The sequence below is a fragment of the Mustela nigripes genome, chromosome 1 (genome assembly GCF_022355385.1).
Source record: "Mustela nigripes isolate SB6536 chromosome 1, MUSNIG.SB6536, whole genome shotgun sequence".
Taxonomy (NCBI): Eukaryota; Metazoa; Chordata; class Mammalia; order Carnivora; family Mustelidae; genus Mustela; species Mustela nigripes.
This window is the reverse complement of record NC_081557.1, coordinates 234,469,188-234,497,118: the sequence shown is the minus strand read 5'-3', so window position 1 is coordinate 234,497,118 and position 27,931 is coordinate 234,469,188. Positions and strand designations below refer to the sequence as shown.

The 27,931-nt window shown below is 43.9% G+C and overlaps 1 protein-coding gene across 1 annotated transcript in view; it reads right to left on the bottom strand.

Annotated features, from left to right (window-relative positions):
* Positions 1 to 3,285: 3,285 nt before the first annotated feature.
* Positions 3,286 to 27,931, bottom strand: part of KLF3 (KLF transcription factor 3) — a 37,277-nt gene continuing 12,631 nt past the window's right edge. Inside the window, exons 2-6 of the mRNA XM_059382376.1 lie at positions 24,188 to 24,283; positions 15,684 to 16,170; positions 14,839 to 14,989; positions 9,395 to 9,555; positions 3,286 to 7,341 (exon numbers count right to left, since the gene is read on the bottom strand). Coding sequence (XP_059238359.1) covers positions 7,160 to 7,341; positions 9,395 to 9,555; positions 14,839 to 14,989; positions 15,684 to 16,170; positions 24,188 to 24,244 — 1,038 coding nt within the window. The 5' untranslated portion in view covers positions 24,245 to 24,283 and the 3' untranslated portion in view covers positions 3,286 to 7,159. The remainder of the gene's footprint in view (positions 7,342 to 9,394; positions 9,556 to 14,838; positions 14,990 to 15,683; positions 16,171 to 24,187; positions 24,284 to 27,931) is intronic.

Genomic DNA, 27,931 nt, shown 5'->3' with positions numbered 1-27,931 from the left:
TTTTTTTAAAAAAATAACTAAACATTAGCTACCACACAATTTAGCAATCCCACTCTTAAGCATTTGCCCAAAAGAAGTGAAAACTTACATTAACACAAAAATCTTTATGTGAATATTTGTAGCAGTTTTATTTATAATGGCCTCAAACTGGTATTAATCCAAATATCCTTCCCCTGGAGGTTGTATGAGCTATTGTGGTACATCCACATTAAATAATGAAGAGGAGCAAACTACTGATATATGTAAAACCACGGACGAATCTCAAATGCTGCTAAGCAAAAGAAGTCAAACTCAAAAGGCTGCAGTCCATTCTGAAAAAGGCAAAAGTGTATACAGGGAGGCAAAATAGGCCTGGGGTTACCTAAGGATTGACTGCAAAAGGGCATGGGAGACTATTAGGGAGGTGGTTTGTATTTTGTGGGTTTTTTTGGCTTTGTTTTGCTTTGCTTTGTTGTTGTTGTTGTTTTTTCTTTTTTAAATTAATTTAAGGTGTTTCCTGGGCGACTCAGTTGAGTGTTTGACTCTAGATCCCAGGGTTGTGAGTTCAAACCCTGTATTGGATTCCCCCACTTCCAGCATGGAGTTGTCTTAAAAAAATAATAATAATAATTTCAGTATAGTTGGGTCTTAAAAAAATAATAATAATAACTTCAGTATAGTTGGCCCACAATGTTGCATGACTTTCATGAAGGAGAGGCTTGAGGATGGTGTGGGAGAAGCTGGTTTGAATGTGTGGTAGGATTTTAGTCTGTTTGAGGGATTGCATGAGCCCAGCCTTAGAGGCACGTAATTGACAAACGCTTGGACTTTTCTGCAGGAGATGTGATCTGGAGTAGACGGGCAAGCCTTGAAGGTCATCAAAAACCTCCTCTTTGAGTTCTTTAGAGGCTGAGTTCTGAGCCTGATGGAGTTCCCAAGAGTAACGGTTCCTTATATGTCAACTTGACTGGGCTACAGAGTGCGCAGACTAAGCGTGATTTCTGAGTGTGTCTGGGATGGTGTTTCTGCATGACACTCACATTTTTGAACCTATGGACTCAGTCAAGTAGATTGCCTTCCCATGTGGATGGTCATCATTGAGGGCCTGAATAGAACAAAAAGGTGGAAGAAGACGGAATTGGCTTGTTTTCCTTCCTGCTGTGTGCTTAAACTGGTACATTGATCTGCTGCCCTCGAACTAGGGTCCATACCATTGACTTCTCTGGTTTTCAAGGTTTTGGATTCGAATTACACCACGGGTTTCTCCGTGTCTCTGGCTTGCAGAGTAGATCATGGGGCTTCCCAGCCTCCGTAGTCATGTCAGCCATTTCCTCATAGCAAATGTCTTCTTGTGTATGTAATATTCTACTGGTTCTTTCTCTCTGGAGAACCCCGACTGATATACTGGATCTAGAAGGTCAGAGATATGGTCTAGGAACCTGAAGATCCAGTTTCTGTCTTCTATCCTTAACCCAGACCACTCAGGATGCCCATAGGGAATGCAAAACGAGGAACTAATGAGCGGAAGTACTCAAAGCAATAAACGTGTCTACATTTAGTGAGAACTGCCATCTGCAGAAGTCATACATTTAATAAGAATTCTAATTGGTAGCATGTATCACTCTCATTTAGGGGTCACTGTGGATACAGAACAATTAGGATTGGGTCAGAAATAGGAAAAGGTAACAGGTTCAGTTTACACATCTTAAAATGAATGTACCCTTGAAGAACAATTGTTCTGTGCACCCACAGGTCACTTTGGTCTCTTAACAGTTTAACTTCTGCCTCTCTATGTATGTGTTTTTACTACCATCTCAACTTGTCCTTTCCTGAACAGAGCCACCTTTTTCCTTTTAGGCACATTAGAATTGATTTAACTTGCCCCCAGTAAGGCTCCTAATCTCTTCTTCAATCTGATAGCTCTTAAAATATTGGACGATTATGGATTTGTGCATGCACGCGCACACACGCATGTGAGTGTGTGTGCACACCCACACGCTTAACATCCTTCCTTCAACGATTGCTCCAAGAATTTGGTTTCTTGTAAAATTTCCATCTGTCACCATTCTGATCATTCACCCAGGCAGAATCCAGCTCTCATATAGTACCTCCTTGGAAAGACGGGTCTGTTTTTGAACTCAGCAAATGTCATGTCACACATATATAAAAAATGGTTGGAAGATTATAGCCAATCACCTGGACCAATCCCAGCCAGTGTCCCACTGTGATGTAACAGTCATGTGTATCTTTTGAGCTTACAGTCAACTATCTCAGTGTAAAAGCAGGGAAATTTCCTGGGGAAACCTGGAGAGTGCTTCATTCAAGGTTTGAGTTCAGCCTCCTCCCAAACGTTCTTCCCCTCTCCAAGCTGTGCAGGTACCGTGTAGCAAGGGCCAGCCATGGTATTTTATGTTATGCTACGATGGAAGTCCAGGCCGAAGGTAGCTGCGGTGAGACCTAACAAGCCACTGTCTTACTTTCAATTACATTTAGGGGGAGGGTAAAGAGGTGATTACATTTTGCTTTAAACAAGAACTCTTAAGTCTCCATCAGAAACCATTTGTTGTTCCTAGGCTACGAAGGACATAGCAGTGTCCATGGACATGGTGTACTGAGAGCTTTAAAGTTGATCCAGAATTAGTAGATGCAGTTACTGTCCTGTTTGATGTCCCACTCCCAAGCTACAAATACTAATCTCTTATTTAAAAACTTAAAGAAATATGTATGTATTAGACATTGTATTTCTTTTAATTCAAGACACTGAATATCCTTTTTGGGAAAGAAGGTGAGTATCATAAAAAAATATTCTTGAGAATGCACTAGGTAAGTTTGTGGATTTGGTGGGGGAGGGGGGTTGTCTGCAAGCTTATGGTTTGTGGCTTAGACGACTTCCTGCTGCTGTTATCCAGAACCCAGGGACATGACTTCAAGGCTAAGTTAATTCACTCCTTGCAGATGCCAGTTAGATTTCTTCTTTTTTGAAGATTTTATTTATTTAAAGACAGAAATCACAAGTAGGCAGAGAAGCCGGGGTGGGAGGTGGGGGTGTTGTAAGCAGGAGCCCTGCTGAGCAGAGAGGCCAATGCGGAGCTCAGTCCCAGGACCTGGAGATCATGACTCAAGCCTGAGGCAGAGGCTTTAAGCCACTGAGCCACCCAGGCGCCCCTAGATTTATTTTTCTTTCCCTCCATCGAATTTGCCTATGAAGGGGTGACTCGCTTTGCAATTTCTAAGAACTGTTTCATGTTCCATGGTCAAGTTCTGATCCTAGTGATCACTGCACAGATAGAAATCACATAATCACACTTAATATTCTGATGGTTTTATTAACAAGTATATAATACATATATTGCATACTGTATATAGTATATGAGGACTGTACAGTACAAATTTATGTTCACAGTTTGACATGACAAAATGTCATTACTGAATTCCCATTGGACTACAGAGTAGAAACAGCGAAGGTACATTAAACATTCACATCTTTAGTAAGAAAGATTACCAAAATGTTTCAGTATTTGCAAGTATACTAATGCATGCTAAAAACCTTTACCCATTCAGTCTTATTAGCTTATAAAATATATTACACTTTATTAAAAATTTCTGCATAGTTTATACAAGTATTAAAGTACTGTAAATGTACTAATCCTGCTACACTTGCAGGTATGGTTTAAGAGATGCTAAGCAGAAAGATTATTTTGACCCTCTAACACTAAGTACATAACAGCAAAAAAAAAAAAAAAAAAGTGCTAGTATCTGTAAAACGTAATATTGTTGTAGCCCTCGTTTAATGCATGTAAAATGGCTTTGTAAATGTATTAAGTGAATTTGCGATCATTTAGAAATTGTTAACCTCAACCCAGAAGAGAATAAAGACAATTCTGAGCAACTTCATGTAAAACAGCGATTCCTTCAAGATGATGGTGTATTTGCAAACCAAATTATTTTAAAACCTTAGATCTTTGAGATTGTCTTTAAAACAATCTAATGAGGAATGACGTGCAGATATACAGTATCAGCAATAAAGTCTTTCAGATCCCACATTAGTGCAACACTGATAGTGCAGATGGGTGTTTTAATAAAATATACATTTACATCTATGGTTCCCCTAGAAATCTGTTCCAAGGCTCCTGAAACTCCCGCGTATGTAGCATTTCCTTGGTTGGACCTAGTTACACTGCTAACACATTCTCCCTACCGGACGATTTAGAATGTTAATGCCCATTTATGATGTAGATTTCCATTTTGGAACTCTACAATATGATGCATTCAGCCTTAAATTTTCTGATTTCCCCAAGATGACCCTTGGACAATAATCAAAAGAAACTCCTTAACAAGATTTATACCACGCTAACTTCATGTATACAAATTATTCTCATCAATGTAAAATACTGCAATTAAAACCACTGATGGTGACCTGGAACATCATTAAATCCACACGTTCAAGGGCATCCTATCTTGTATTTGAGGTCTTCCACCATAACAGCTAAAAACGTCTAAGAGACTAAATTTCTCAACTATCATAGTAAAATACAAATATATATAAAAAAAGGAAATTTGGTCAAGAGCCAATCAGTAACTGAAGTATACAGACCAGCAATGGGAACAGTGGGGCTTTGCCTTTCTTTCAGACTTAAAATCAGTCTTTGTTAATGAACTTGTTAACATAATCTAAGTAAGCTGAACAGTAATGGAAAGTCTTTGCAGGGTCTTGCTTGCTCTTTCGACAAAATTTAAATATGCTGTAACAAACACACCAAATTTCATGAGAACCTACGAAGCTTTCTATCAACCAGACCCACACTCAAAAGCTAATTATTCCAAGATGATCAATTCTACCCTTTCTTGCTTTTCCCCCTACCTTCTCTATAGGTTGAACACGTGCACGCGCGCACACACACACACACACACACACAGGTCATCTCCATGAAAACAAAAAAGTTCCTCACATTCCAACTTGATCTTCAGTGTGTTGCAGAAGAACCCCTCCTAGAAATACACACTTTGGTATGAAAGTGACAGCATTTACAGTACAGACAATGCCTACTTTCCCAAGAGCCATTTTTATCCCTCAATTCATGTCATAGTTTGCAAAAACACAAAGAAAGCCCAATTAGGAGGTTTTAATATTCTGAACAAATTTCGCAGTGCTTACAAAAAAAAAAAAAAAAAGAAGAAGAAGAAGAAAAAAAACCAACAGAACCAAGTGCCAAGAAGGTAACAAGTAACTCTGCATTTCTCAACTGCATTTCCTTTCAGCTGGTTCAGAGGGCTGGTAAGTGGGATCTCTTAGGTGCACAGTCCCTACAACTAACTTTTTATTAACACAAAGCCATCAGAGTAAGCTCCCCACACGATTCGCGGGCCTCCAGAATCACTCATTCATTGATGTCTTAGAAACAGATGAGCAATGGATTCCTCCCAGTTAAGGTTGTGTTGGATCCTGAGTTGTGGCCGGGATGGCTCTTCAGGATTCCTCTCCCTTCTCTTCCATCCTTTATCGAGGGATGAAGGCGCGTTTGGTGACACACACCCACTGTTGCCCACTTTCTTCAAATTTAGGACCAATGACTTTTCTATGCGTGAATTATTTTTATTGGCATTTAGACTATGGTGCTCAAAAGCCAGCTTTTGAAAAAATTAAAAAAAAAAAAAAAAAAGGAAAAAACCCCCCACAAAACATTAAACTTCCCCCCAAAGAATGGCGCGCTACTTCTCTTTGACATAAACACGAGTCATTTTCAGCTTCTTCTAAGGGGATACTTGAGTGATCGATTTCCAAACTCTTAAATAGTAATGTTGGGGAATTTTGGAACTCTCAAGATCTGAATCCCTGAACTGGGGTTTTCTGTATTTTTCAGAAATCTGTCCCCCGACTGAAGGTATGTGCGCTTCCCAACCAGCTGTTATTTACAAATCGGGTCACTCGGGTCTTAAAATGAACACATCCACTAGAGGATCAGCAGACGCTGATTTACGGTATGTGTCACAAACACAAGTGACAGCCCACTTGGCACCCTATGGTCCACAGCAGACTTTCCGTATAAAAGCTCTATGATTAATTTGATATGGAAATACAAATACACTCAACGTTTCCCTGTTTGCAAAGAAAAAAAAAAAAGCTGCAAGTAGGTTGAGTGAAAGAAAGGCCATCCAGACTCTTCCTCAAAAGACTTTTTTCCCTTCCTACCATTATTGGGCAAAATATTTTCATGGTGTTTCGACAATCAAGGCTCGATGACCCACATTAAGGGCATCGGAGGAATGGTGACAGGGATGAGGAGGACTCACTCCATCAATTTTCGGCTCTGCTGGATGCTTCTGCACAGTCGAGCAGAGAGACTGAGGCTCTGGGGATGCCCTGTGCAGCTAACCCAGTGATGAAACCTCAGTGGGAAAGCCCGAGCCCAGGAGGAAGGGGCCGGCTTCCTCCCTCGCCCACGCTGCTGCCTCTCCCCTGCGCCACGCCCCTTCATTCTGACTCCCTGCGAGGCTGGGCCCCTCACTGACCGAGATCACCGCCTAGCTCAGCCCCGGGGGGTGGCAAAGACCTTGTTAGCTGCTGGCACAGAAGTGCATCAAGGACTGAGGACATGGTAAATCCAAGTCGACAAGCAGGGTTTGTGAAGGGCACCGGAAGGGAGGAAGGGTGGACGGACAGTCCTCCCTGAAATCCGGCTGCACTGTCTGCCTAACCCGGGAGAGGGGCCGCCCTACTTCTTGCTGGCAAGCACAAAATACATTCACAGGGCACATAGGTATCAAGGTCCCCTGGCAAGGACTTGCAGGCTGGATACTGTATTTCTAATACATTTACTTTGACATTCTTTTGAGAAATACATGGAGAAATCGACAATTGGCTATTTTAAGTTTACATGTTCCCTTGTTCTCATTACATTAAACGTATCTGTAAGAAGGGTTTGCTTAGCATCCCCGGAAAAAAAAAAAAAAAAAAAAAAAAAGAAGTGTTCACATTCTTTAGGTCTGACCCGTGGTAAGGAGAGATTAGAGAACATCTACTACTGACCATATGGAAGTTTGCATGATATAAATTCCGAGATTCAGGCCAGCTGAATCCAAATTAAAATGTACATGTAAAAAATGAGTTAGATCATGGGGAGGAGGACAGAGAGCGAGCCAGGAGAGTGGGGAGCCACGCTGAGGCGGGGGACGGAGCCGTTCAAACGAGCATGTGGCGTTTCCTATGGAGGGCAAGGTGATCAGAGCGGGAGAAGCTTCGGTCACAGTCTGGACACTGGAAAGGTTTGATTCCAGTATGTTTTCGGAAATGTCTTGTTAGTTCATCAGACCGAGCAAACTTCCATGTGCATCCTTCCCATGTACATTTGTAGGGTTTTTCTCCTGCAAAAAGGAAAAACGGAGAAGCTTATTTTTTTTTCCCCCCCTGAGGGTGAAAGGCTATTCATTAGTAAAAACTGTAAAGATGTTTGAGTTACAACTCTGGGCAAATATTATTTCCGAGGTATGTCCCTCCATCCGCTCCCCAAACAAGAAAACAAGGGGCTTAATTCTCTTACTATTTAACTAGCACTCTGCACCCGTCCCCACACAAAGAAAAGATCTTAAAAGTCTTCACAGCATAAAGCCACTGAAATCCATTTGGAGGAGCTCGCAAGTAATTTCAGTTTTGCCCTAAATAGCAGGGAGGAAATCAACTTGTGATCTGTATTTATCTTCAAGTCTGAAGCCACCGTGGTGCTTAGTTACACACAATGCTTTCCACTTAATGAGAAGTCCAAACTGAAAGTTTACAGGATTTCCTTCTTATTTTAAGTTTCCTAAAAATAAGAAGCGTGATAGATACTGACAGGAATTTCAGCATCTTTTGTTTGAGTCAACTGCAATCATGCCGAGGTATAATGCTCTGAGACATCCTAAAAATACAGTAGTTCCTCCTCGGCCTGTCAGCAACGAGGTCTCTCGGACACCCTCCCGTGGGATAACGGTAGCGGACAGGTGAGGAACAGAAGACCCTTGGCGGGAAATCACAGGGAGAGCCAGCATGAAGGCCCTCACAAATAAAAAGGCTGTTAGTGGCCATCGTACATGTTTAATGTGAGTCACTAAGGGCAAATGGGCCTCACAAATCAATTCCCACTTACTATCTCCCTCGTTGTCTAGAAATTTTAAGGACTGACATGCCTTGGTATTTCGAGGAGCTCTTCAGAATTGTCTTACCTGCTTTGCTTCAGAGAATGTAAATGCTGAGGTGTTTTTCCTACATCTAAATTGTTGCTCAAATAACCAATGTCTTTTTTCATCTTAAGCTGAAGTTGGTTAACATCCAACCTTTCAGGTCGCATTAATGCCCTGGGAATGCTTTTTTACTGGTTTCCCTGGCATCTGAGACCTGATGCTTCTCTAAACGCAAGGCGCACCTCCTACCCCAAGTTCCCTTTAAGAACCCTGTGACCAAACCCAGGAACTCAGCTGTCCACAAGCTGCCGTTCCCTCTCCCTGGGAATCACCGAGTATCTTCACTCCACTCTGCCCCTCTCCTTCCCCTTTCTCTTTCAAACCCCCGATTTTCCTTGTTGTAAACATTCCTAACAGGAGTGATTCCCAAGGCTCAACAACAAACAGCAAACAAACAACGGACATTCTGAGTGAAGGAAAATGTGCCCAGGGGACAATGGCTGTTATACTAGAATTTCACATCCAAGGGTCTGAGGTTAGAGCAGACGAGGCCTGCTGTCAGCACGGATCTCCCACACTGACTGACAAAGCGGGCTGTGGGCACCATTCCTGTAGGGGTTCCTCGAGCTGCTCTGCTCATGAAATGTTCAAGAGCGAACAGAACAGCTGTGTTTTCTTCACCCGTGGAATCACTTCTGGAAGATCTGGTGGCATGCTCTGTGTTCAATCCTGGGCAGAAGAAATAATACCCCAGAACAAACAGGGCAGGCGAGAGCAAAGAAGTTCCCTCTGTTTTAGAAAATGCAAGTCACCCAAATTATCTTTCCTTTTCTGTATTTGTTCTGCATAAAGAACTGTGGTGGTTTTGGTTTGCTTGTTTGCTGCCGTTGTGAATCTGGTGATGTACCACATTTATTAAAGGATGGTGCCTACAAAGGCCACATCCTTGATGAAACAGGCCCAGGGCTAAGAACATTCCCACCCCCCCTTCCCACCCCCCATCTCCCTGGAACACAGAGCACACAACCCCACGGGACTGGGAGCTACCCTGTCACGGTGATAGCCTCACATCCATTCTAACTCATTACAAAAAAGTGCGTTTTTTACAACTGGCAGAAGAGACTGGAGACAGCTCTGCTCCTTTCAAGATGCCTGGACCACGTCCTTATCATCACCTCTGAAAGCTAGAACATTCCTAATATTCCATTTCACTCTCTCTCATGAGGAAAAGATGGAGGGCGTGTGGCGTGTCTGATACCTGTGTGTGTTCTTCTGTGCGCTTTCAAGTGAGAGCTTTTAGTGTACACCTTGTTGCACCCGTCGTAGTCACATCTGTGTATCCTCCGCTTCCTCTGGGTGTCCGGAGATTCCACAGGTAACGGTCTCTTTCCCGGTTGCACTATGACCGACGGGTGATTCCTAGGAAAGTCAACGTGCAGTGTGAAATATCCGGGTGAAAGCCTCTCTCCTGTCCTTCAGTCTACTACCAAAGGCATTAACAACACTAGGCAAAACCAACCAACCAAACAAAACAAAACAAAAAAACCCAACGACAACAACAACAAAAAGAAATTAGCTGATCAACCCAAGAAGCACTTCTATAGTCATTCAACAAACATGGAGTGAGCACCTACCATGAGCCAGGCACTGTGCTTGGCACCGGGACACAAAGATGAATAAAAACAGGGTTCCTGCCCTCGAGGAGCTCACACTCTAGGGGGAGACAGACATGTAGATAAGTAATGACAGTAAGAAGGGTTAGGTGCTACGCTAGAGGGAGACACAGGTGCTAGGAGAGGCTTTCCCTCAGTACAGATTCGCCTATTTACAGAATCTCGTGGTAGGAGAGCGAAGCTGAGTAGGGTTCCAGCGTCCTTCCACGGCTTGCCCTAATGGTCATTTCGTGTAGGGAAGAACACAGGTCAAATTCCTAAAGCTCAGGCAATCCCGCTCATCTGCATTTTATCCTTTCTGAAATTGGCAATGAGCTTCGCTTAAAGATCACCAATCCACGTCTGAGTTTCAAATTCTGGCTCTTCCAAAAGGAATAAAGAAAGGCACTGCTCTTTTCAAAACCTCAGACCTTTCCTGTTGCTGTCCTTCCTGCGTGAGGGAGGATTCTGGTGCAAAACCAGTTCGCCTGCTTGCCCACACTCCTTCCTGCGTCCGCACACCTTTCCTGGGGGGCTCTGAAAACCAATCAGGTCAATCACCACTGCTCTAAACTTTCTCTTTTTCAGAAGGAGAGAAGAGGCAGATGGGGAAAGATCTGGGGAAAGGTCTGTAAAGCTTTCTGGGGCTTCCTCTGCTAATTAATGTCAGTAATTAAAAAATTCTAATCGGTTCATTAGCTTTCCTAATGACTGATTACTTGATACATCATCACAAGCTTATGGAACTGGCCTCCAATGGTAACAGGTAATAAAAGACTTGTCTCTTAAACTGGGATCTAAAGTTCTTTAAATGGTCCAAATAAAATCTGAGTTTTTCTGTGCTAAGTGTGGATGAGGAGAAGAAAAGGAATCTGATGAAAGCAAACACACACGCTTGGGAGAGAAAAAAAGGGTAATAAAATTTCACCATCAGGGACGCCTGGGTGGCTCAGTTGGTTAAGCAGCTGCCTTCGGCTCAGGTCATGATCCCAGCATCCTGGGATAGAGTCCCTCATCGGGCTCCTTGCTCAGCAGGGAGCCTGCTTCTCCCTCTGCCTCTGCCTGCCATTCTGTCTGCCTGTGCTCACTCTCTCTGATAAATAAATAAAATCTTTAAAAAAAAAATTTCACCATCAAAATCAAAAGGGAGCCCCTGAAATGAAGCTTGTTTTGATCTTGGTAAAAATCTCAATACAGTGCCCTATCAGGAGCTCTTCCAGGCCCATTAAGTAACTAGGAAAAGAATAAAAGGTGCATTGATTTTAAGTGACTACTTATTTTTCACTTCTATTATTAGCAAAGAAAACTGGCAGTTTTGAGTCTCACTTTACCCCTACCTTAATGTTTAGTGGGGTCAATACAGAAGAATGAATAGCCAGGTTTAGGTGGAAAAGTCAACACTGAAGGGGGAGTGCGCAAGGACTTCAATTATATGTATGTACAAACAGAGAGAAAATAGAAAAGTGACAGACCTGGGCACACATACAGGTTTTTAGAAAGTGGAATTAGTACTTTAATTACTCTCCTAGAGAAAGAAAAGAGTTGTCGGTTTATTTTTAACTTTCAACTTTAATGCCATCAACTGTAAAGTTTCATCTTCATTAAAAGAACTTCAGGAAATAAAATGCTGGGGGAAAAACGGAATGGTTAAAATGTTATCTCCTCTGCCGCTGGAATACTAGGGGAGTATCCCAGGTGATTTTAGAAATCGCTCCCAATTATTAGATTTTATGGGTTGGAAATCTGTTTCATAGTATCCGTGTGGTAGTTCTGACTGCTTTCCCCAGCTCATTTTGCATATAAAGGTATGTTAAAAGGCTATGTGCTCCAACGTCAAATCCCAGCTCTGTCACTCAGAGTCCCTGGGACCCTGGGCAAGGGACCGATCTCTCTGTGCCTCCATATCCTCTGTACAGTGGGGATGCTGGTAATAATATGATGTCAGAAAGTTGTAACATACACAGAGGACTGCAGGGTAACATCAATTCCAGATGTGAATCTAGTAAATGGTCTCAGTTAATATTTTGAAGTTCAGAAGAAACCCATTTGCAAACTTGGCCTCTACAGTGGTTTAATTTCATGAGGCGTTTTCTGGGGGATCTCCCAACACCAGGAAAGGAAATCCCTGCTCGAGCCAATGTCTACCTTGAAAAGTAGCATCATTCTGAGAGCGGGTGGTGGCCCCACCTCTAGAGGGCCGGAGGCTGGCACAGGCGGCAGTTGGAGGCTGGGGTCTCAAAAGACTGCCCCCTTTTTGGACTCTCCGCTGCTCATTTTCAGAGAGGCTATTTGGGATCATTACAACCAAGGGTTGCGCTGTAATTCACAGACACAGTTAAATGGGGAGATCTGATCCTCAAGTTCTTTGTTCTAAATACATTTCATATATTTAAATATAAAAAAAAGAGAAGAGAGAAGAAATCTGATAGACATTCAAGTGCCTTTAAAAATCATCCTAGGGCGCCTGGGTGGCTCAGTGGGTTACACCGCTGCCTTTGGCTCAGGTCATGATCTCAGGGTCCCGGGATCGAGTCCCGCATCGGGCTCTCTGCTTGGCGGGGAGCCTGCTTCCCTTCCTCTCTCTCTGCCTGCCTCTCTGCTTACTTGTGATCTCTCTCTGTCAAATAAATACATAAAATCTTAAAAAATAAAAATAAAAATAAAAATCATCCTAGAGCTCTAACTCCTCTGTGCAAGCAAATGGATTTCAAAGCTGTATCTCAAAGTCTGCCTTCGGACAGGAAGAGTTTCCGGAAAGAGAATTATTGGGACCGCCTCACTGCAATGGCACTAGGCACTTGGTTTCAATCGATTCTTTCCTGGCTAGCTGGCTTCCTATGTGGGCTGCTACTGGGCACATTCCAAGACATTACTTAATCACATCTGTGAGAGAATTACTTAAAGACTACATGTCCCAGTTGTGGCTAATCTGTTGAATTTTTTGAGGAGCAAAATGCATTCATTGGTCAGCATTAAAATAAGCATATTACTCATTGATCATTAAAAGCCACCGAGCTTGAGATCATCAAAAGGACATCACTCAAAGCAAGCAGAAAGTATGTTCTTTTCAGCAGCATTTTGAGCGCAAAATAATGCTCTCCAATCTTCTTCTTCTGTGACGGTTTACGTTGCAATTCACAGTCACCTCGACTTTGGAATCACCCCTTTTCAGTCTGTGGGTCATCCCTCCCTCTCTCTGCGGGCACTTTGGCTGTATTCCATCTTACTCACCACGTGGGCAAGAACAATAAGTGCAAGTCATGTAGCCAGTCACCTTGCCAGAGACACCTGGCACCATAAAAGAGGAGGGAACTTGGCCCACAAGGTATGTCTATTCTGGGTCTTTCTTTGGGTCTTTCTGGGTCTCCTTCCACCCGAGGGCAGGAGTGGGGGGGCACTGGTCAGATAGGGACGTGGCAGGAAGAGCCCTCATCAGGTGGCAGGGGGATGGAGGCTGGACCCCGCTGCTGTTGTTCACACTGTGACTCTAGGCAAATTATTTAATGTCTTGGCTCAGCCGTCTCCATTTGCTCTGACTCCCACAAGCTTGTTGTGCTGCAATGAAATAATTCCTTTGGAAGCACGTGGGAAAGTCTCACCGGGGGTGGGGGAAGCATGATGCAACTGTGAACTGTGAAAGGTAGTACTAGTCCAAGTTCACCAGACACTCTTTCCCTGCTGATGTGGCTGCTCGTAGGATTCATTCTCTTCTCCAGTTCTCAGGGAGCCAAGGACAACCCCTCCCCCCAAAATAACCAACTAGGACTTGTTGCAATGGGCACTGAACATGACCTTGAACATGACCTACTATGAAGGGATGCCTGCCTGGGTTAGATGTGGACAGCACTAGAATGAAGATTTTAAGTTCAAGAAAATAGCTCTTGGAAAGTCGGAGAAATTCACACTCTGTTGCAGAACGCCTTGGGTAGGAGAGATGGGAAAAGATGAAGTAGAAAGGAGTGCAGAACACTGTTTCACGTTGGAGAAAAGTACTATAGGAGAAAGAGGACAGAAGGGGCCTGGAGGGAAGGAAGCCTACTGCCTTGTACCAGGAAGTCGGCCATGGTAGTCAACCTTGAAAGTGCCACACCACAAGACAATGAACAAGGAAAATAATCACAACCAATAATGAAAACAGAGAAGAAACGGAGGCAGCAAGACTGACTAGGCCAAGGTCATACATATGGTGGAGAGCAGAGCTGGGATCCAAGATGCCTGACCCAAAGGTCACCTTCCGAGCTCCTACAAACACAGCCTCCAGTAGAAGGCCAGACAAGGCTATCTACTGCAGCGAATTCCATTAATAATGCTATTGAACTTGTGTAGGACACCCATCACAAGTTAGACCTAAAACAAGCCACTGTTCAGGGCTTGGATGTAGTTGATACAGAAACCTTCCTCCTGGATGGCAGTTCTAAACCACGCTGAACATTCTAAGGGCAGATGTGATGAAGACCAGAGACCAGAGCATAATGGGTTATTCCAACACTGAACTTCTCCGAGCTACACAGCAACTTTCTGTTGCCACCACTGTCTACAGGTCTTTCTTGGAATGACTTCCTCGGGCTCACAGGTGGCCTGAAAATTCTGACTGAAGACATTCCCCATCACAGAAACAGTATTAGAGGTGACAACTGGAAGGACGAGGTGTGTCTTTTCAAGTTTTCACGATCCAACCTCGTGTAGAATATCCAGGATATCAAATTCAATCCATATTGGGATAAAGATTATGGGAAAACTATGTATAGTCTAGGAGGGTTAAAAAAAAAAACACCAAAAAACTCCCCCCAAACCCCAAAACCCCAAGATAAAAACAACTGTTGTGAAAAGTGGCAATCGTAAGTGCTCAATCTGTTGTCGACTTGATGAGAATGTCAGGATGCAGTCCATACAGCAGAACACACTGCCTTTGGAGAGATTTCCCATCCTTCCAAGTGGCTGCAAGGTGTTCCTGGCAATCCACACAGCACGAGCTGGAAGCGCGTGCTTCCAACCCAGGTCCCAAGATGTGCGCTGCCACGCAAAGTACGGCAGACCTGAACATACTTACTCTTGCAACAGTGCTTGCGGGGGGGACACTGAGTTCATTAAAGGGGGTGACATTTCTTCAGGATAATAATCTGTCCTCTGTGGTTCAATCCCAGGTTCTATTTTAATTTTTTTCTGTAATATAGGCTTCTCGTATGATTCAATTACAGGTACTAAAAAATAAAAATAGAAAAGTCACTCCATGTACAATCGACCGATTTCAGGTTTTTTTAAAAGTTTACTGCACAGCTTCTATCTACGACAAGGATGTGTGGAGTATCTATTGGCTTCTGGCAAAATTTACAGCAGAAAGCAAATCTGGGGGGTGGGGGAGATCTCGTTTCCCCCCAACCACTACTCCACCAGCAAGCAGCAAGCATCAGAAGCTGACCTTTGAGCACACTGGCCCCAAATGGGTCTTCCTTAGGATTCTAGGAAATCTCCTTTTAACCCCACAGTCTTCTGCCTGCAACCAGCCAGTAAATGAGCTGGCTTTTGGTAACCATTACTTATCACCGCGATCAAAGGCATTTATTAAATGCCGTTTTAACGGAACCAGGTCAGCATTTAATAAAGCAGAATACAAAGTCAGGATTTTTAGTATCCTGAAGTTGACAATTAAGCAGTGGGCGTAACCATTTCATGGCATTAAACAGCCTGGTTCCTGGGAGCTCTTCTAGTAGCAACACTTAAAAAAAAGAGAAAGGACCCCCTCAGCCCACCCCAGGACATCAGAAAGGAAATGCCTCAGGCAGGCCTACCCGAAGGGGACTAGCTCCTCCAAGAGCACAAGAGCTCTTGGTCCCGCCCCCAGTGCAGCCCCCGGTGCAGCCCCCAAGCGGCTGCGCAGTGGGCGGTGGTCTTTACCTTGCATGCTGCTGTTCGAGTTCTCCATGTCCTCCGACAAGGAGACCATGAGCGGCTGCTGGAGGTGGCTGGTGTACATGAAGGGGACCGGCTGCACCACGACGGGCTGGATGACGGGCAGTATCCCGGGGCTGCGGATGCCGTGGCGGGACAGGGCGGCGGCCATGACTGGGGGCATGGACAGCGGCACACCGAAGGGCTGCACGCCCGGGGGAGGCGGCGAGTACTTCTTCATGGGCGGGCTGGAGGAAGGCATGCTCAGGCCGGGCGAGGCTCTCCGGTGCGAGGGCTGGAACTTCAGCGACGAAGGAGAACTGCCCGCAGAGGGCGGCGAGCTGCGCTTGTTCACGGTCAGGTCCACCGGCTCCATCTGCATCCCATGTGACAGGCCCTCCGGGGTCTGGAAGAACTTATCCGGCAACGGGGTGGAGTAGATGACCCCGTACTTGTTGGGCTTCATGGACTCCATGTAACTGGATGGGTAGGACTGTCGGGAAGGAAACACAGAAGCGTCTAAGCCGCGACACAGGTGCATTCGCTTCGGACACGGGAATGAAACTGGAGAGGTCCTCCAAGGCACGCTCATTTCCGTGGGCTCAATAAGCAGGGTACGGTCAGACGGCTACTGACCCTAAACAATGCCATGAGGGGGCTAGTGCAATAAAGGTTAAGGTTAATGGGATAACTGTGTCTCATGAAAAATTCTAACTGAATTCCCCATCAGACATTAAGGTTGAGGTTCAGATTGATACCAGGAAAAAATTCTAGAACAGGTCATAAACAGAAGACTTATTATGGGCCTTGATTGGTGGGAGTCGGTGTTGGGGTTCACCAACAGCTAGCCAAGCCAAGAACCCCCCCCCCCCAGCTTTGCTGATGGTGGCTCCTCAGCGGGCAGGAAATGCTGTCACACCCTTCCAGAGGAGGACGTCTGTCCTTCTCACCATACGCTGGTGTAGAATACGGAGAACCAGGGCTGCAGGCAGTAGGTTTGGGGGGTGGCTTCAGCTGCTGACCAACCCATGCCGAGGGTCCCCCAACCAACAGTCCTGGTTTACCCCCAACGGTCTGGTTTTAGCACTAAAAGCCCTACGTCCCAGGAGCCGCCTCAGTCTCCGGCAACCAGGTCAGTATCCCTCCCACCTCCACACCCTGAAGCCCACCCGCAAGCAATCACGTCCTTGACCCAAAAAGTCCTTGATCCCAGCTTTTTCGATGGTCTTAGTCACCATTTGAATGAAACCGTAGAAGGTGACCTGATGTCCAAGTTTGTGCATGCCACAGAACTTTGAGACAGTTAATGGGACTCCAGTTAAGGACACAAGGTGCTTGAAGCAACTTGCACACTGACCCAGGCCTGGTGCCTCCTCCAAACCTAAGAGGTGACAACTGACCTACTTTATCTCCTATTCTATTCTATTCTATTTATTTTAAAGATTTTATTTGATAGAGAGTGAGTGAGACAAGCAGGGGGGAGGGAGAAGCCAGCTCCTACGGAGCAGGGAGCCCGACTTGGGGCTCAATCCCAGAATCCTGCGATCATCACCTGAGCCGAAGGCAGACACCCGAACGGCTGAGCCTCCCTTTAAAATACCCTCCTCTCTTGTTCTATCAGAATAATGGACTACTCCCAGTTTTAAATACAAACCAATTATAATCACTACACACTATGGGTATGGTCCTTGGCCCTGAATTAACTAGAATGACTTCTATTCCTTAGTCATCATTGGGGGGAGGGGGATCTCTGCTGTAGGATGCTTTTTAAAAATTTACATTCAACAGAAGTTATTTTCTTTACTCTTAGGTATTTTAGGGAAATGGAAACGTTCAGTGATGACCATTTCAAGTCCCTGTGCAGGAAACTACTTGTATTTGAATTCTTTACACTTGATCTTAGCCAGAAAGCCAAGAAGCGATGTATATGAATATACTGAAAGTGGTAACATACTATTCCTCCCTTCCAGCTCTCAAATCCAATGCTGCTCTCATCCTGAGACAATACTAGCTCATAATACAGCCAAGAAAACCCACCAGTGGGGCCTTATCATTAAAGGGCTTAAATGCATGATAAACTTCTGGGTTGCCCCAGTCCCCCAGTGGCCACAATTGTGAGTTATAAACAATTGTGGGACAGCGGTGGTTTTTACTGGGATTACCACGGATATCACACCCTTTCTTCTCTGGGTCTCCACTAGGTAAAACCTCCACAGGGCTAAGCACCCTGGTGTTGTTGCAAAAACTCCCTTCTCTGAGCATAGCAGGCCTAAGATCAGAGAGTATATGGGCGGTATGGGACCAGGCAGTATTCATCTTTATCTGCTTTTTAATTTTAATTTTTTTTGACAGAGAGATCCCAAGTAGGCAGAGAGGCAGGCAGAGAGAGAGAGAGAGAGAGAGGAGGAAGCAGGCTCCCTGCTGAGCAGAGAGCCCGATGTGGGGCTCATCCCAGGACCCTGGGATCATGACCCAAGCGGAAGGCAGAGGCTTTAACCCACTGAGCCACCCCCCCTTATCTGCTTTTGAAGTCACTTTCTCACTGTTAAGATTGTGTGTTTTGTTCTTTTGTCCTTTCTTTATCCCTGTCAATGCCCATCATCTCCTAGAACTGTGATTTCTGTAGTAGGTACACACCTCTCTGGGGGCACCGAAGAGATTTCTAGACAGTACACAAAAAATACACAGTGCTTTAAAATAGTTACGTGTTTATTTAAATTGCACAAGAAAAAACTTTTTTGTACAATAGTGATACGTCCTTTTCAAAATTAATTTATTATGTTAATAAAAGCATGTCGACAAAAGAGGGCAGGAAAAATGACTAAGTATTAGAATTGAAGGTGCCATGGGGATAGGGCAAAATTTGTCAGGATGACTGAAAACCCACATTCTAAATTTTAAATAATTTAAAATTGTAACTGGATTCATTGAGCTATGTTGTGAGCTTTACCCACACTGTGGGGCTAGAAGTCCCTTCTCTTTCTAGACCAGTAGGAGCACTGTAATAGGTCTGATTCCCCCTAATCAGGGCTTCTGGAACCTCACTCTGCATGAATGCTCCTGACCCATCTTGTTAAAATACAGATTCTGAGTTTCTGGGGAGCAGCCCTATGGGCACAGACCCTTTTTGAAGAACAACATGGCTCTAAATGACAAAGAGATACAGAGTAGAATAAAAATACCAATTTTGAGTATTAAAATTTGGTAAGCCATTCAGAAACAATTTAAAGGTGGGGGAAGAATTTTTCACTAATAATACTGTTTAAAAAACAAGGACGTGAATATAAATAAGGAAATACAAAATATATAAATGGTGATTTATAAAAGATTTAATTTATTTAAGAGAGACAGAGTCCGTGTGCACAGGGGAGGGGGGAGCAGCACGGGGTAGGGGTGTGGGCAGAAGGGGAGGGAGAGGGAGACAATCTCTAAGACACTCCATGCTGAGGAGGGAACCTGATGAGTAAGAGGTCGGATGCTTAACTGACTGAGCCACTCAAACGCCCCCTATAAACTGCTGTTTTGGAAAACAGCTTTGAGTTATATATCAAGAGTCAGAGGAAAAGACTATTTCTACCTTTCTTTAGAACCAAGTACATGTAAATATACCACAGGGTGAGAGACCCAAAACATCAAGTTGTATTAATACTAAATACATTTACATTTAAATATTAAAATATATAAAGTTAAGAGGCAGTGATTTGTTTCTTAAAAAAAAAAATTCCTAGTATGTACAACAAAGGTTTAAAGAAGTCATTAAATACAGGGGTAGAAAGATTTCTCCTAGTTCTAAAGGTTAACTCACTTCATAGGATTCTCAAAAGGGCAAAAGTTAGGAAATGGGAGGCAGCATTTTTTTCTCCTCACCAAAATGTACTTCTCCCTTATTTTCAGCCCTATTCTTCAAAGACCTCCCTATGACCTAGATTTTAATGCCAAGTTATTGGCAGCTAAATAGAAAGCAGAATGAGGACACACTTTTACTGCTGTCACTGCTGGATTTTTCTAACTGTGGGGTGAATTTAAGGAAAAGTAGGAATTTAGAACCTGGGAGATTTGCAAATTTAATAATCATCTCGGGTTTCTCCAGCCATAAAGAAAGAGAAAGCCACACATCAAGCCAAGTTTTATAAACATGCACATTCCTGCTGACTTTGCTCCCCAGTGGCTGCCCCGCACCCTCCATCCCCTATTCCCTGGCCCGACCTGCAGTGTATGTAAGGCTACAGGGCTACAAGTAGGGAGACACGTTTGGACACACAACAGAGTACACAATTAACTATTTCCAGTCTGACCGCCTTGTTAAAGGGTGAAGAAACGCAGCTCCTCATACTATCTCACCAGAAAACCCCACAGCAGTGGTTACCAGAGCCTTCTGTGAGATGCGTCTGCTTCCATTGTCTGGGTGGAGCACACAAGCTACTACACAGCCAGCAACTACACAGCCAGCAACGGTGCGGATCTCCGCAGGACAGGGTTTGCTCCGGGTGTGTGCCTTCAGGGGACACCACGGTAATAGGAGCCTGTCTCTGTTCCAGACCTTTCCTATCTCCTAGCAAAGCAGTGCAAACAGGCGCTGGAGGAGCCCCAAATCCAAACCAGGCTCAAGTGTTGATGAGGTAGCCAGCCCTCCTCCGGCCCCCGATGGCCACCCAGCCCCGCTGTGCACAGCGCTCACCTGGGGAGACCTTCTATCCTGGAACAGAGCAGCCTCAAGACAGACTCCAGCAAGGGTCTCTCCGATCTTTTGGCCCTCACTGGGGGTGGGAATGGGCTGTTAACTTTCCAGAAAGTTCTCTCCCGTTGTGACAGACATTTATGTCACATTTATTTGCAGACTGCCTCCTCTTACCAGAACAGGAGATGTGGGTCTGGCTTTCATCGATAAACACGGGATGAACGAATGAAGTGAATTAGTACACACTGAGCGGGTTTTTATCACTGTCAAGACTAAAGATAGCACCCATTCTTTGGATTCTTGAAAAGCAGGAGGATTTTAATTGTGACAGGGAAGAAGGCACAGCGTTTGGATGATTTTCCAAAGCTAACACTTTGTACCTAAGTGAACATTTTTTTTTGAAGATTTTATTTATTTATCTGTGAGAGAGAGAGAGAGAGAGAGCACGCAAGCACAAGCAGGGAGAGTGGTAGGCAGAGCAAGAAGCAGGCGCCCCACGCGGGACTCGATCCCAGGACCCTGAGATCTTGACCTGAGCCGCAGGCAGGGGCCCAACCGACTGAGCCACCCATGCATCCCTTAAGTGAGCATTTCAATCGTTTGTTTTATTGGGAAGAGTGTTGGTGAGTTTTCCATCACCAGACAGCTGAAGCGGATAAAGTGATTGCATGGAACACTGGCAGTAGGGTCTCTAGTTCACTGTTCTTTAATATGAAAAAAAGAGTGAGAGTCCGTGACAGGGCCAAGGCAAGTCAGAGGAATCTTCCTACCAAGGGTGGGGTTCCCAGTGCTGGAAGGCGTGGTGCCGTTTATAAACACACACTCTGGAAACAGCCGATGTCATACCCTTCTATGCAAACAAAAGTAGAAAGCGCTCTTTCTGCCAGGCTCAGAAGAGTCATAAAAGTTTCTGGGAGAACAGAACAGAGGTCCTACTGATTTTAAGTACTTCTCAACCTGTAAGGAGTCTGTTAGAGGGTAATATTCATTACAAGAAGGGGGGGAATACACCCCCCCACACACACCAAGAAGTTATCTTTCCTTAGGAATAAAATTAAGAAAGACTACTTTGAAAAACTTTGGTTTCTTTCTCACTTCCTGAATTCAATTCCTTAATCTCCAGCTTTCTTTGATGATATACTGGTGAAAGTTAACTCTTCACATGTGCATTTTGTATTCACAGGCTGTTTCTTCACGTACATATGATCATCTCCAATTTGACAGAAAGGAAAGAGGCTCAGGGAGCCATGGGTGGTTTGCCAACATCACACTGATAGGAGGTGGCGGGGATCCACAGCCAGGGGAGGGGGCCGTGGTCTACTCTGCCCCACATTCTTGCACTTTTTCCTAGGGCGGTTCAAAGCCATCCTGTTTGCCTCAAAGCTCAAGGTTGAAGCAGGGGAGGGTACTGAAGTCTTGCATTTCCCTAAGCGAGAAAGGACACTTCCTTATTTTCTCTAAACTACAGCAAAATACCAAATAAGTAACCAACCTTCAGGTCAAGGGTGGGATTTAAAAAAAAAAAAAAAAAGAGGAGTAAAGGAATAATAAATTAGGTTTAGCACATTCTACCTAGGGAGGCAGGAAAGATAAAATCGGAATATTCAGGAGTGGAAACAAAGGCTTTTTATTTAGTTTTGTTAAGTAAAATAAATCATAACACCCCACACCCCCCAAATGTTTCAGTTAACTGAGGTTTTGCTGTTAAGAGAAAGACATTTCCTTGTGGGGACTGATTCTAACTTTTGGTGAAATGATCTAATTAAATTTTCTAAGTGTCAGCTGGAAGCTGAAATTGAGAACTGCAGTATGAAAGAGAAAAAAGATCATTAATTGCAAAGACACTTCTATATGTTTTAACTTCATGTATTTATTTAAGTTACAGCATTATAAGTATAAATGTTACTTCAAATTCATTTCCCTTCCATTTTTTTTTTCAGTCAAGTGCATTTGCTTGCTCTTAAATTATATCATACCAACTTGGCAATGCCGATCTTCATTTGAGCTTTAAATTGGCTCTTCAGCCGTATTTTCATGCTTGATTAAAGGCAGTGGAAGTATACGGAGTATTAAAATGCATCAAAGATGGTTCTGCATCATTTATAAAATTAATCATATTCTCCAGTACTAAAAACCTATTCATATTTCAAGGATATAATTAATAGGGAAATTTTATACCTCAATTTTCCTGCCGTGTGATCAAGCAATAGTTTGGGTAAAGGGTTGATGAGTACAGTGAAAGGACCACATAACATCAGAAGTCAATTCAGTTTTTTGATTAAGGAAGTTCTTATTGCTCAGTTACTGAGTATTTAGACACTTGCTTATCCAGTTATCACACCAGAATGTAAATGTTATTTCCTGAAAGCCACTCAGACCTCACTTTTCACTGTCCACAGCAGTAAACACTTCACGGGCTCAGTCCTACCCATGGCAACTCAGCTCCAAGGGCCTCTGAGTGACCCCTGTGTCTTGTATAAACATTTTTGGCAGGAGCTTCAGCGGCCGATGCATAAGGATGATCTAATTTTGCAAGCGTGTCATTACCAACCTTCGGATACACCACTCGGGCCAAGTTTTTCCCCTTGTGACTATTTTCCAAGCCCGTGTAAGAAAAGAACAAGTCGGAGTGGGAGCCTTGCCTTGTTATTTCCTATTGGCCCAACCAATGGCCGGGAGTCCAAACCACTCCCTGCCTGTCAGCCCCCCACCCTGGCTTCACATACTGGTGCTGAGAAAGGCAAGCCCACTCCCTCCCAGCCAGACTCCTCCAAGTGCAAAAGAATCCCACCCTCAAGGCCATGTTCTCTTTCACTACCATCTCCTCCAACATCTCAGGATCGCTGCTGTCAGTCGGTTTTTAAGCTTTAAGCTTTTATTCGGAGTAAGTGTTTAGATGCAGGACTTGAGGACTTCCCCCCGCCCCACCCCGTTTCCTTTTTTATTTCATCAGCTCCATGAAGGAGATGCGGAACACTACAGAAGACAAAATGGAATGCTTTCTTCTTCCAGTATTAAAAAGAAAAAGACATTCACAAACATTTTTAAGAAACTCTTCTACTGGGCCCCTGGGTGGCTCAGTCAGTTAAGCCTCTGCCTTCGGCTCGGGTCATGATCCAAGGGTCCTGGGATCGAGTCCCAACGCTGGGCTCCCTGCTCAGCAGACCGCCTGCTTCTCCCTCCCCTGCTCTCCCTCTCTGTGTCAAATAAATAAATAAAATCTTATAAAAGAAAAGAAAAAAAGAAACTCTTCTATTATGATCGGGGTGGTGATCTTGATTAAAAAAACACCTCACAGGATTACTGTTTTGATGCAGATTTCTTATAAAAGTACATCTGAAAATTGCTTCCTAACCATGATAAACATTGCATACAAGGATTTTTTTTTTTTTTTTTAATGTTCCTGGGAGCAATTGGCGGGGGCAGGGTGGGGATTGGAAGTCCCCAGATGCACATTAATTGTTAAAAATCAGTCTGGCCAGACCTTTTTTTTTTTATTTTTTAGCCCAAACCAATAATCCTGAGAGCTCAAACTAAAAAGCTGGTAACAGGAGTTTTTGTAAACCTCCTTCCAGTCATGGCCTAGATTCACCTATGACCCAAGTTCTGTGCGGATCCAATCTTGGGGGCATGGGGTAATGGACCCCACTGATTAAAGGACGCACACTGCTAAAAGGGTGTTCACCCCACTCACTGACTGAGGCTTTAAGAAAAGTCTGTTCACCAAATGTCTGTCCGGTGATGAGTAACTTGAAGGAGTAACACAACACACAGTCATGTTATTGGCACTGGGAATAAAAGAGAAGAGGTGGCTCAATTTTGGAAAACTTACCACCGACACGGGGTCCATGGCCTCTTGCTTGACAGGGACTGGGTCAAACATGAGCATTCTTTTAGTTCAGCTTTCTAGGGTGCTCTGGTGTTTGGCCTAGAAAACAAAACAAGCCGTCCAAATAAATCCCAAGGTTACTTTAAATATAAACTAGTAAAAAGAAAACTTAAGAGTCCTCAAACCCCTTCCTTAGCTCCTTCCTCTCCCCTGGCTCCAGAATGGCTGGAATTTATTTTCCTTACCTACAAAAGATGCCATCTGATAGAATTAAAACCAGATTCCATGGTCCTAAGTCGATGAGAGCCAACTGGCATTTCTAACTCAAATACATAAACCCTGACATTTCTGGAACAATATGTACACAGCCCCCTCTGGGCAGCCAAGCCTGCTTAAGATTGCTGTGCAATTCACCAGAAGTTCACATGATATATGAGTGTTAAATGTTTTTCCTTATGTTCATTACAGAAAAAAAATGAAGAAAAACCAAGACAGGCAAAAAGAAAACCTAGAACCAACCAACCACTGTTCCCATCTTCAGTTTTCATCCTTCCGAACTCTCTTTTAAAATGGATTATAGCACACCCATAATTTCACTTGACAACGGATTGTGAAAATGTTTCTTTTTCAGCAAGTATGGTTCCACACTATTGAATTCAGTGTGCCACTGTGCCAACAGTTTGCTTCAAGTTTTCAGTTTACTTCAAGTTTCCCTTTTAACTGGGCACCGAGGTTGCTTCTAAATTTTCACCATTATGGATGGCAGCGAGCATCTCTGTACTTAGGTCCTCCTGCATACCCGTAATTCATCTTTAGGGTAAACCTTATGTAGGGGAATTCTTGGGTGAGAAGCACTGTACATTTTCCAAAGCAGCTGAGGTATCATCCAGCGAAAATATGATTTCCATGAACAAAACAGAACCCACTTCTCAACATGTCCACCTGCAATGTGTATTATCATTTATTAAAAACAAAACAAAACTTTGTTAGTTTCAAAACTGCAAACTACTTTTATTCTAAATTGATTTAATTATTAAAGTCGGATATCCCCCCCATGTTTATTAACCATTTGCATGTCTTCTATAGACCCTATGTGAGGGTCTTGCACCCCGCCCCCAAGGCTGCCCATTGCTTTCTAAGCACTTTTTATATATGAAGACTATTAGTTTGTATTCATTCCCATTCTTCGTTAGGAAATTAGCTGATCTTCAGCCTATTGTAAAGGAAATGTCCATGTTAATCCTATTTGGCTTTCTCCTCTTCTTTCCTTCACTTTCTTTCGGTGTTCTGGACTAGCTCACTTCTGGCACTTCTCTCCATCAAGCCAACTGCTTCCCCACAAGACAAAATATTCAGTCTGCTCAACAATCAGCTGCGTTTCATAGGCTTTGGAATCGCTGCCCAGCTACTGTCCAGATCTTCAACAACCTCCTTCAGGCACCTAAAATCCAAATTTGACTTAAGTCGTTTAGAGCTTTGGTTGAAGACAAGGTCTTTTCTGGACCCCTCTGGTTTGGGTGGGAAAGTGAGCAAGTTCCCAAAAAAGCTGCCAAAGTCTCTGGTTCTCGGTTACCTCCTATTTTTCAGTATGAAAACTCCCCAGCCCGTACCTCCAGGACCACAGTCCCGCGGTTTGCTGTATCCACGCTCTGTGGGTCATACACTAGGAAAGCTTCACGTACAATGACACAAATAATACTGTCCTCCATGCGTGTCCTTGCTCCGTTGAAGAAAGACTGTTCCGGGTCTCATGACAACACGTGAGAATCGTCATTAATTCCACATAAGGCTCTGACTTCGAATTTTATTTTCCTACATCACAGGAGGTATTATAATCTGTGAACACAATTTGATACCAGGCTGCTCCAATCAATGGTGTTAATACCCTCTTATGTATGCCAGCAAAAACAAACCCCAACAGCCAGTGAAAAATGGATGATTTCATAATGAAGGATGAAAACCCCTTTTGTGTCTTAGGATCTATTATTAACCAGTTCCCAGCCTAGCAGCTGCAGAGATGGATATGGTTCTGAGAACTGCTGCCCAGTGCCTCCTAGCAGACGGTCAACAAAAGATGCAGAGATCTCCTGCTCGCATCAATGAGGTCAGGAAATTCAGCAGCTCTGACCCTTGGCCGGCCACCCCTCCCCCCAAGCCTTTTAAATGGAATGTAAAGGCCACCCCTCCCCCAAGTCTTTTAAATTGAATTTACTCTTACAGATTCATCCACTCTACTGGAGGGGGTCTTGACGCAAATCCTTCTAAATAGGAGCAGTCCAAGTCTCAGGTGCATCATGAAAGAGCCCCGGGCTGCAGACTCAAGCAGGCGATCTGCATGCTTGCTGTGAAATTTAAAGCAAAGCAGAACTCTTTGCCCTGTAAATAGTTTATATCCACAAATACGTATACAAATTTTGGAGATGCATACTGTACTCACAGCACTAAAATTGTCGGTTCCAGCATTTGGAACAACATCAAGTACTGGACTCTGTGCTAACATACCCAGGCTTAGAGGTCAGTCCCCACCGCCCTTTAAAAAACTCATAACCGGGGGGGCCTGGTGGCTCGGTCAGTTAAGTATCTGCCGTCAGCTCAGGTCATGATCCCAGAGTCCTGGGATGGAGTCCGTCGGGCTCCCTGCTGGGGGGTGGGGGAAGCCTGCTTCTCCCTCTATCCACCACTCCCCCTGCATGCACACACTCTGGCACACTTGACTCTCACTGAAAAATAAATAAAATCTTAAAACAAAACAAAACAAAAAAACCCTCAGACCGAATGGTTACAAGTGACCAACAGCGGACATCCTGCCTGAAACCTCACCTAGGGCCTGGTCACTTCCCAACTGCACCACAACTTTGCCACCCTTTGCCACCAGCAAGAATGCACAGTGGAATTAGGATGGGCTCTGGTTCAAATTCTAACTCCACCACCTAGCTCAGAAAGCCTTTAGCGACTTTTCCTAATGCCCACAGCAGGGACTACTAAATCCACTTAGAAATGAATGACACAGTAACCTACTACATCTCTTCTCATTTTTAAGATATTATTTAAATAACTTGCATTCTTTTAAGTTTTATCTAAATCTAAAGGCACAAGAATGCGTCACAGGACTTGGACTTGAAATCGCAGAAGAAAAGTCAAGTCTAATAGGGAGCATCTGCTCTAATGACACTTGATTTATTTGTGTTAAAAACTAATTATAAAGGTATGCTTATGTGTTCAGAATGGTACCTCAAGAGTAATTCCATCACTGCAGGAGGGCTATTTTTATTGTAGAAGTATTTCAGCTAGTAAGTGAGAAAGGACTGGTAGAATTAGGGTACATTTCAAAACTCCTGAACAAGCCATCGCTGGACAGTCAATGACTCTGCAGAAGTCACGTATTACTACCAACAGAACCAAAGTCACTCACTGTTCTTTTGCATGGTGAACAGTAGTATTCTGTTCCCAACTTGGTCTGCTTCTAAAACGACTGCTCATACTTTCAGTGGTCTTCACTGGATACGGAACAAGAGTAGGTGAAGGGCATGGAAAGAAAACCGTCCACTCTCAGCTGTTATTAAGACAGTCCTTTCTGGGAGGGGCTGGGAAGGGGGACAGCCTTACACACATCTGTGTGCCAATTCTTTTTTTTTTTTTTAAGATTTTATTTATTTATTTGACAGACAGATCACAAGTAGGCAGAGAGGCAGGCAGAGAGAGAGAGAGAGAGAGAGGAGGAAGCAGGCTCCCTGCTGAGCAGAGAGC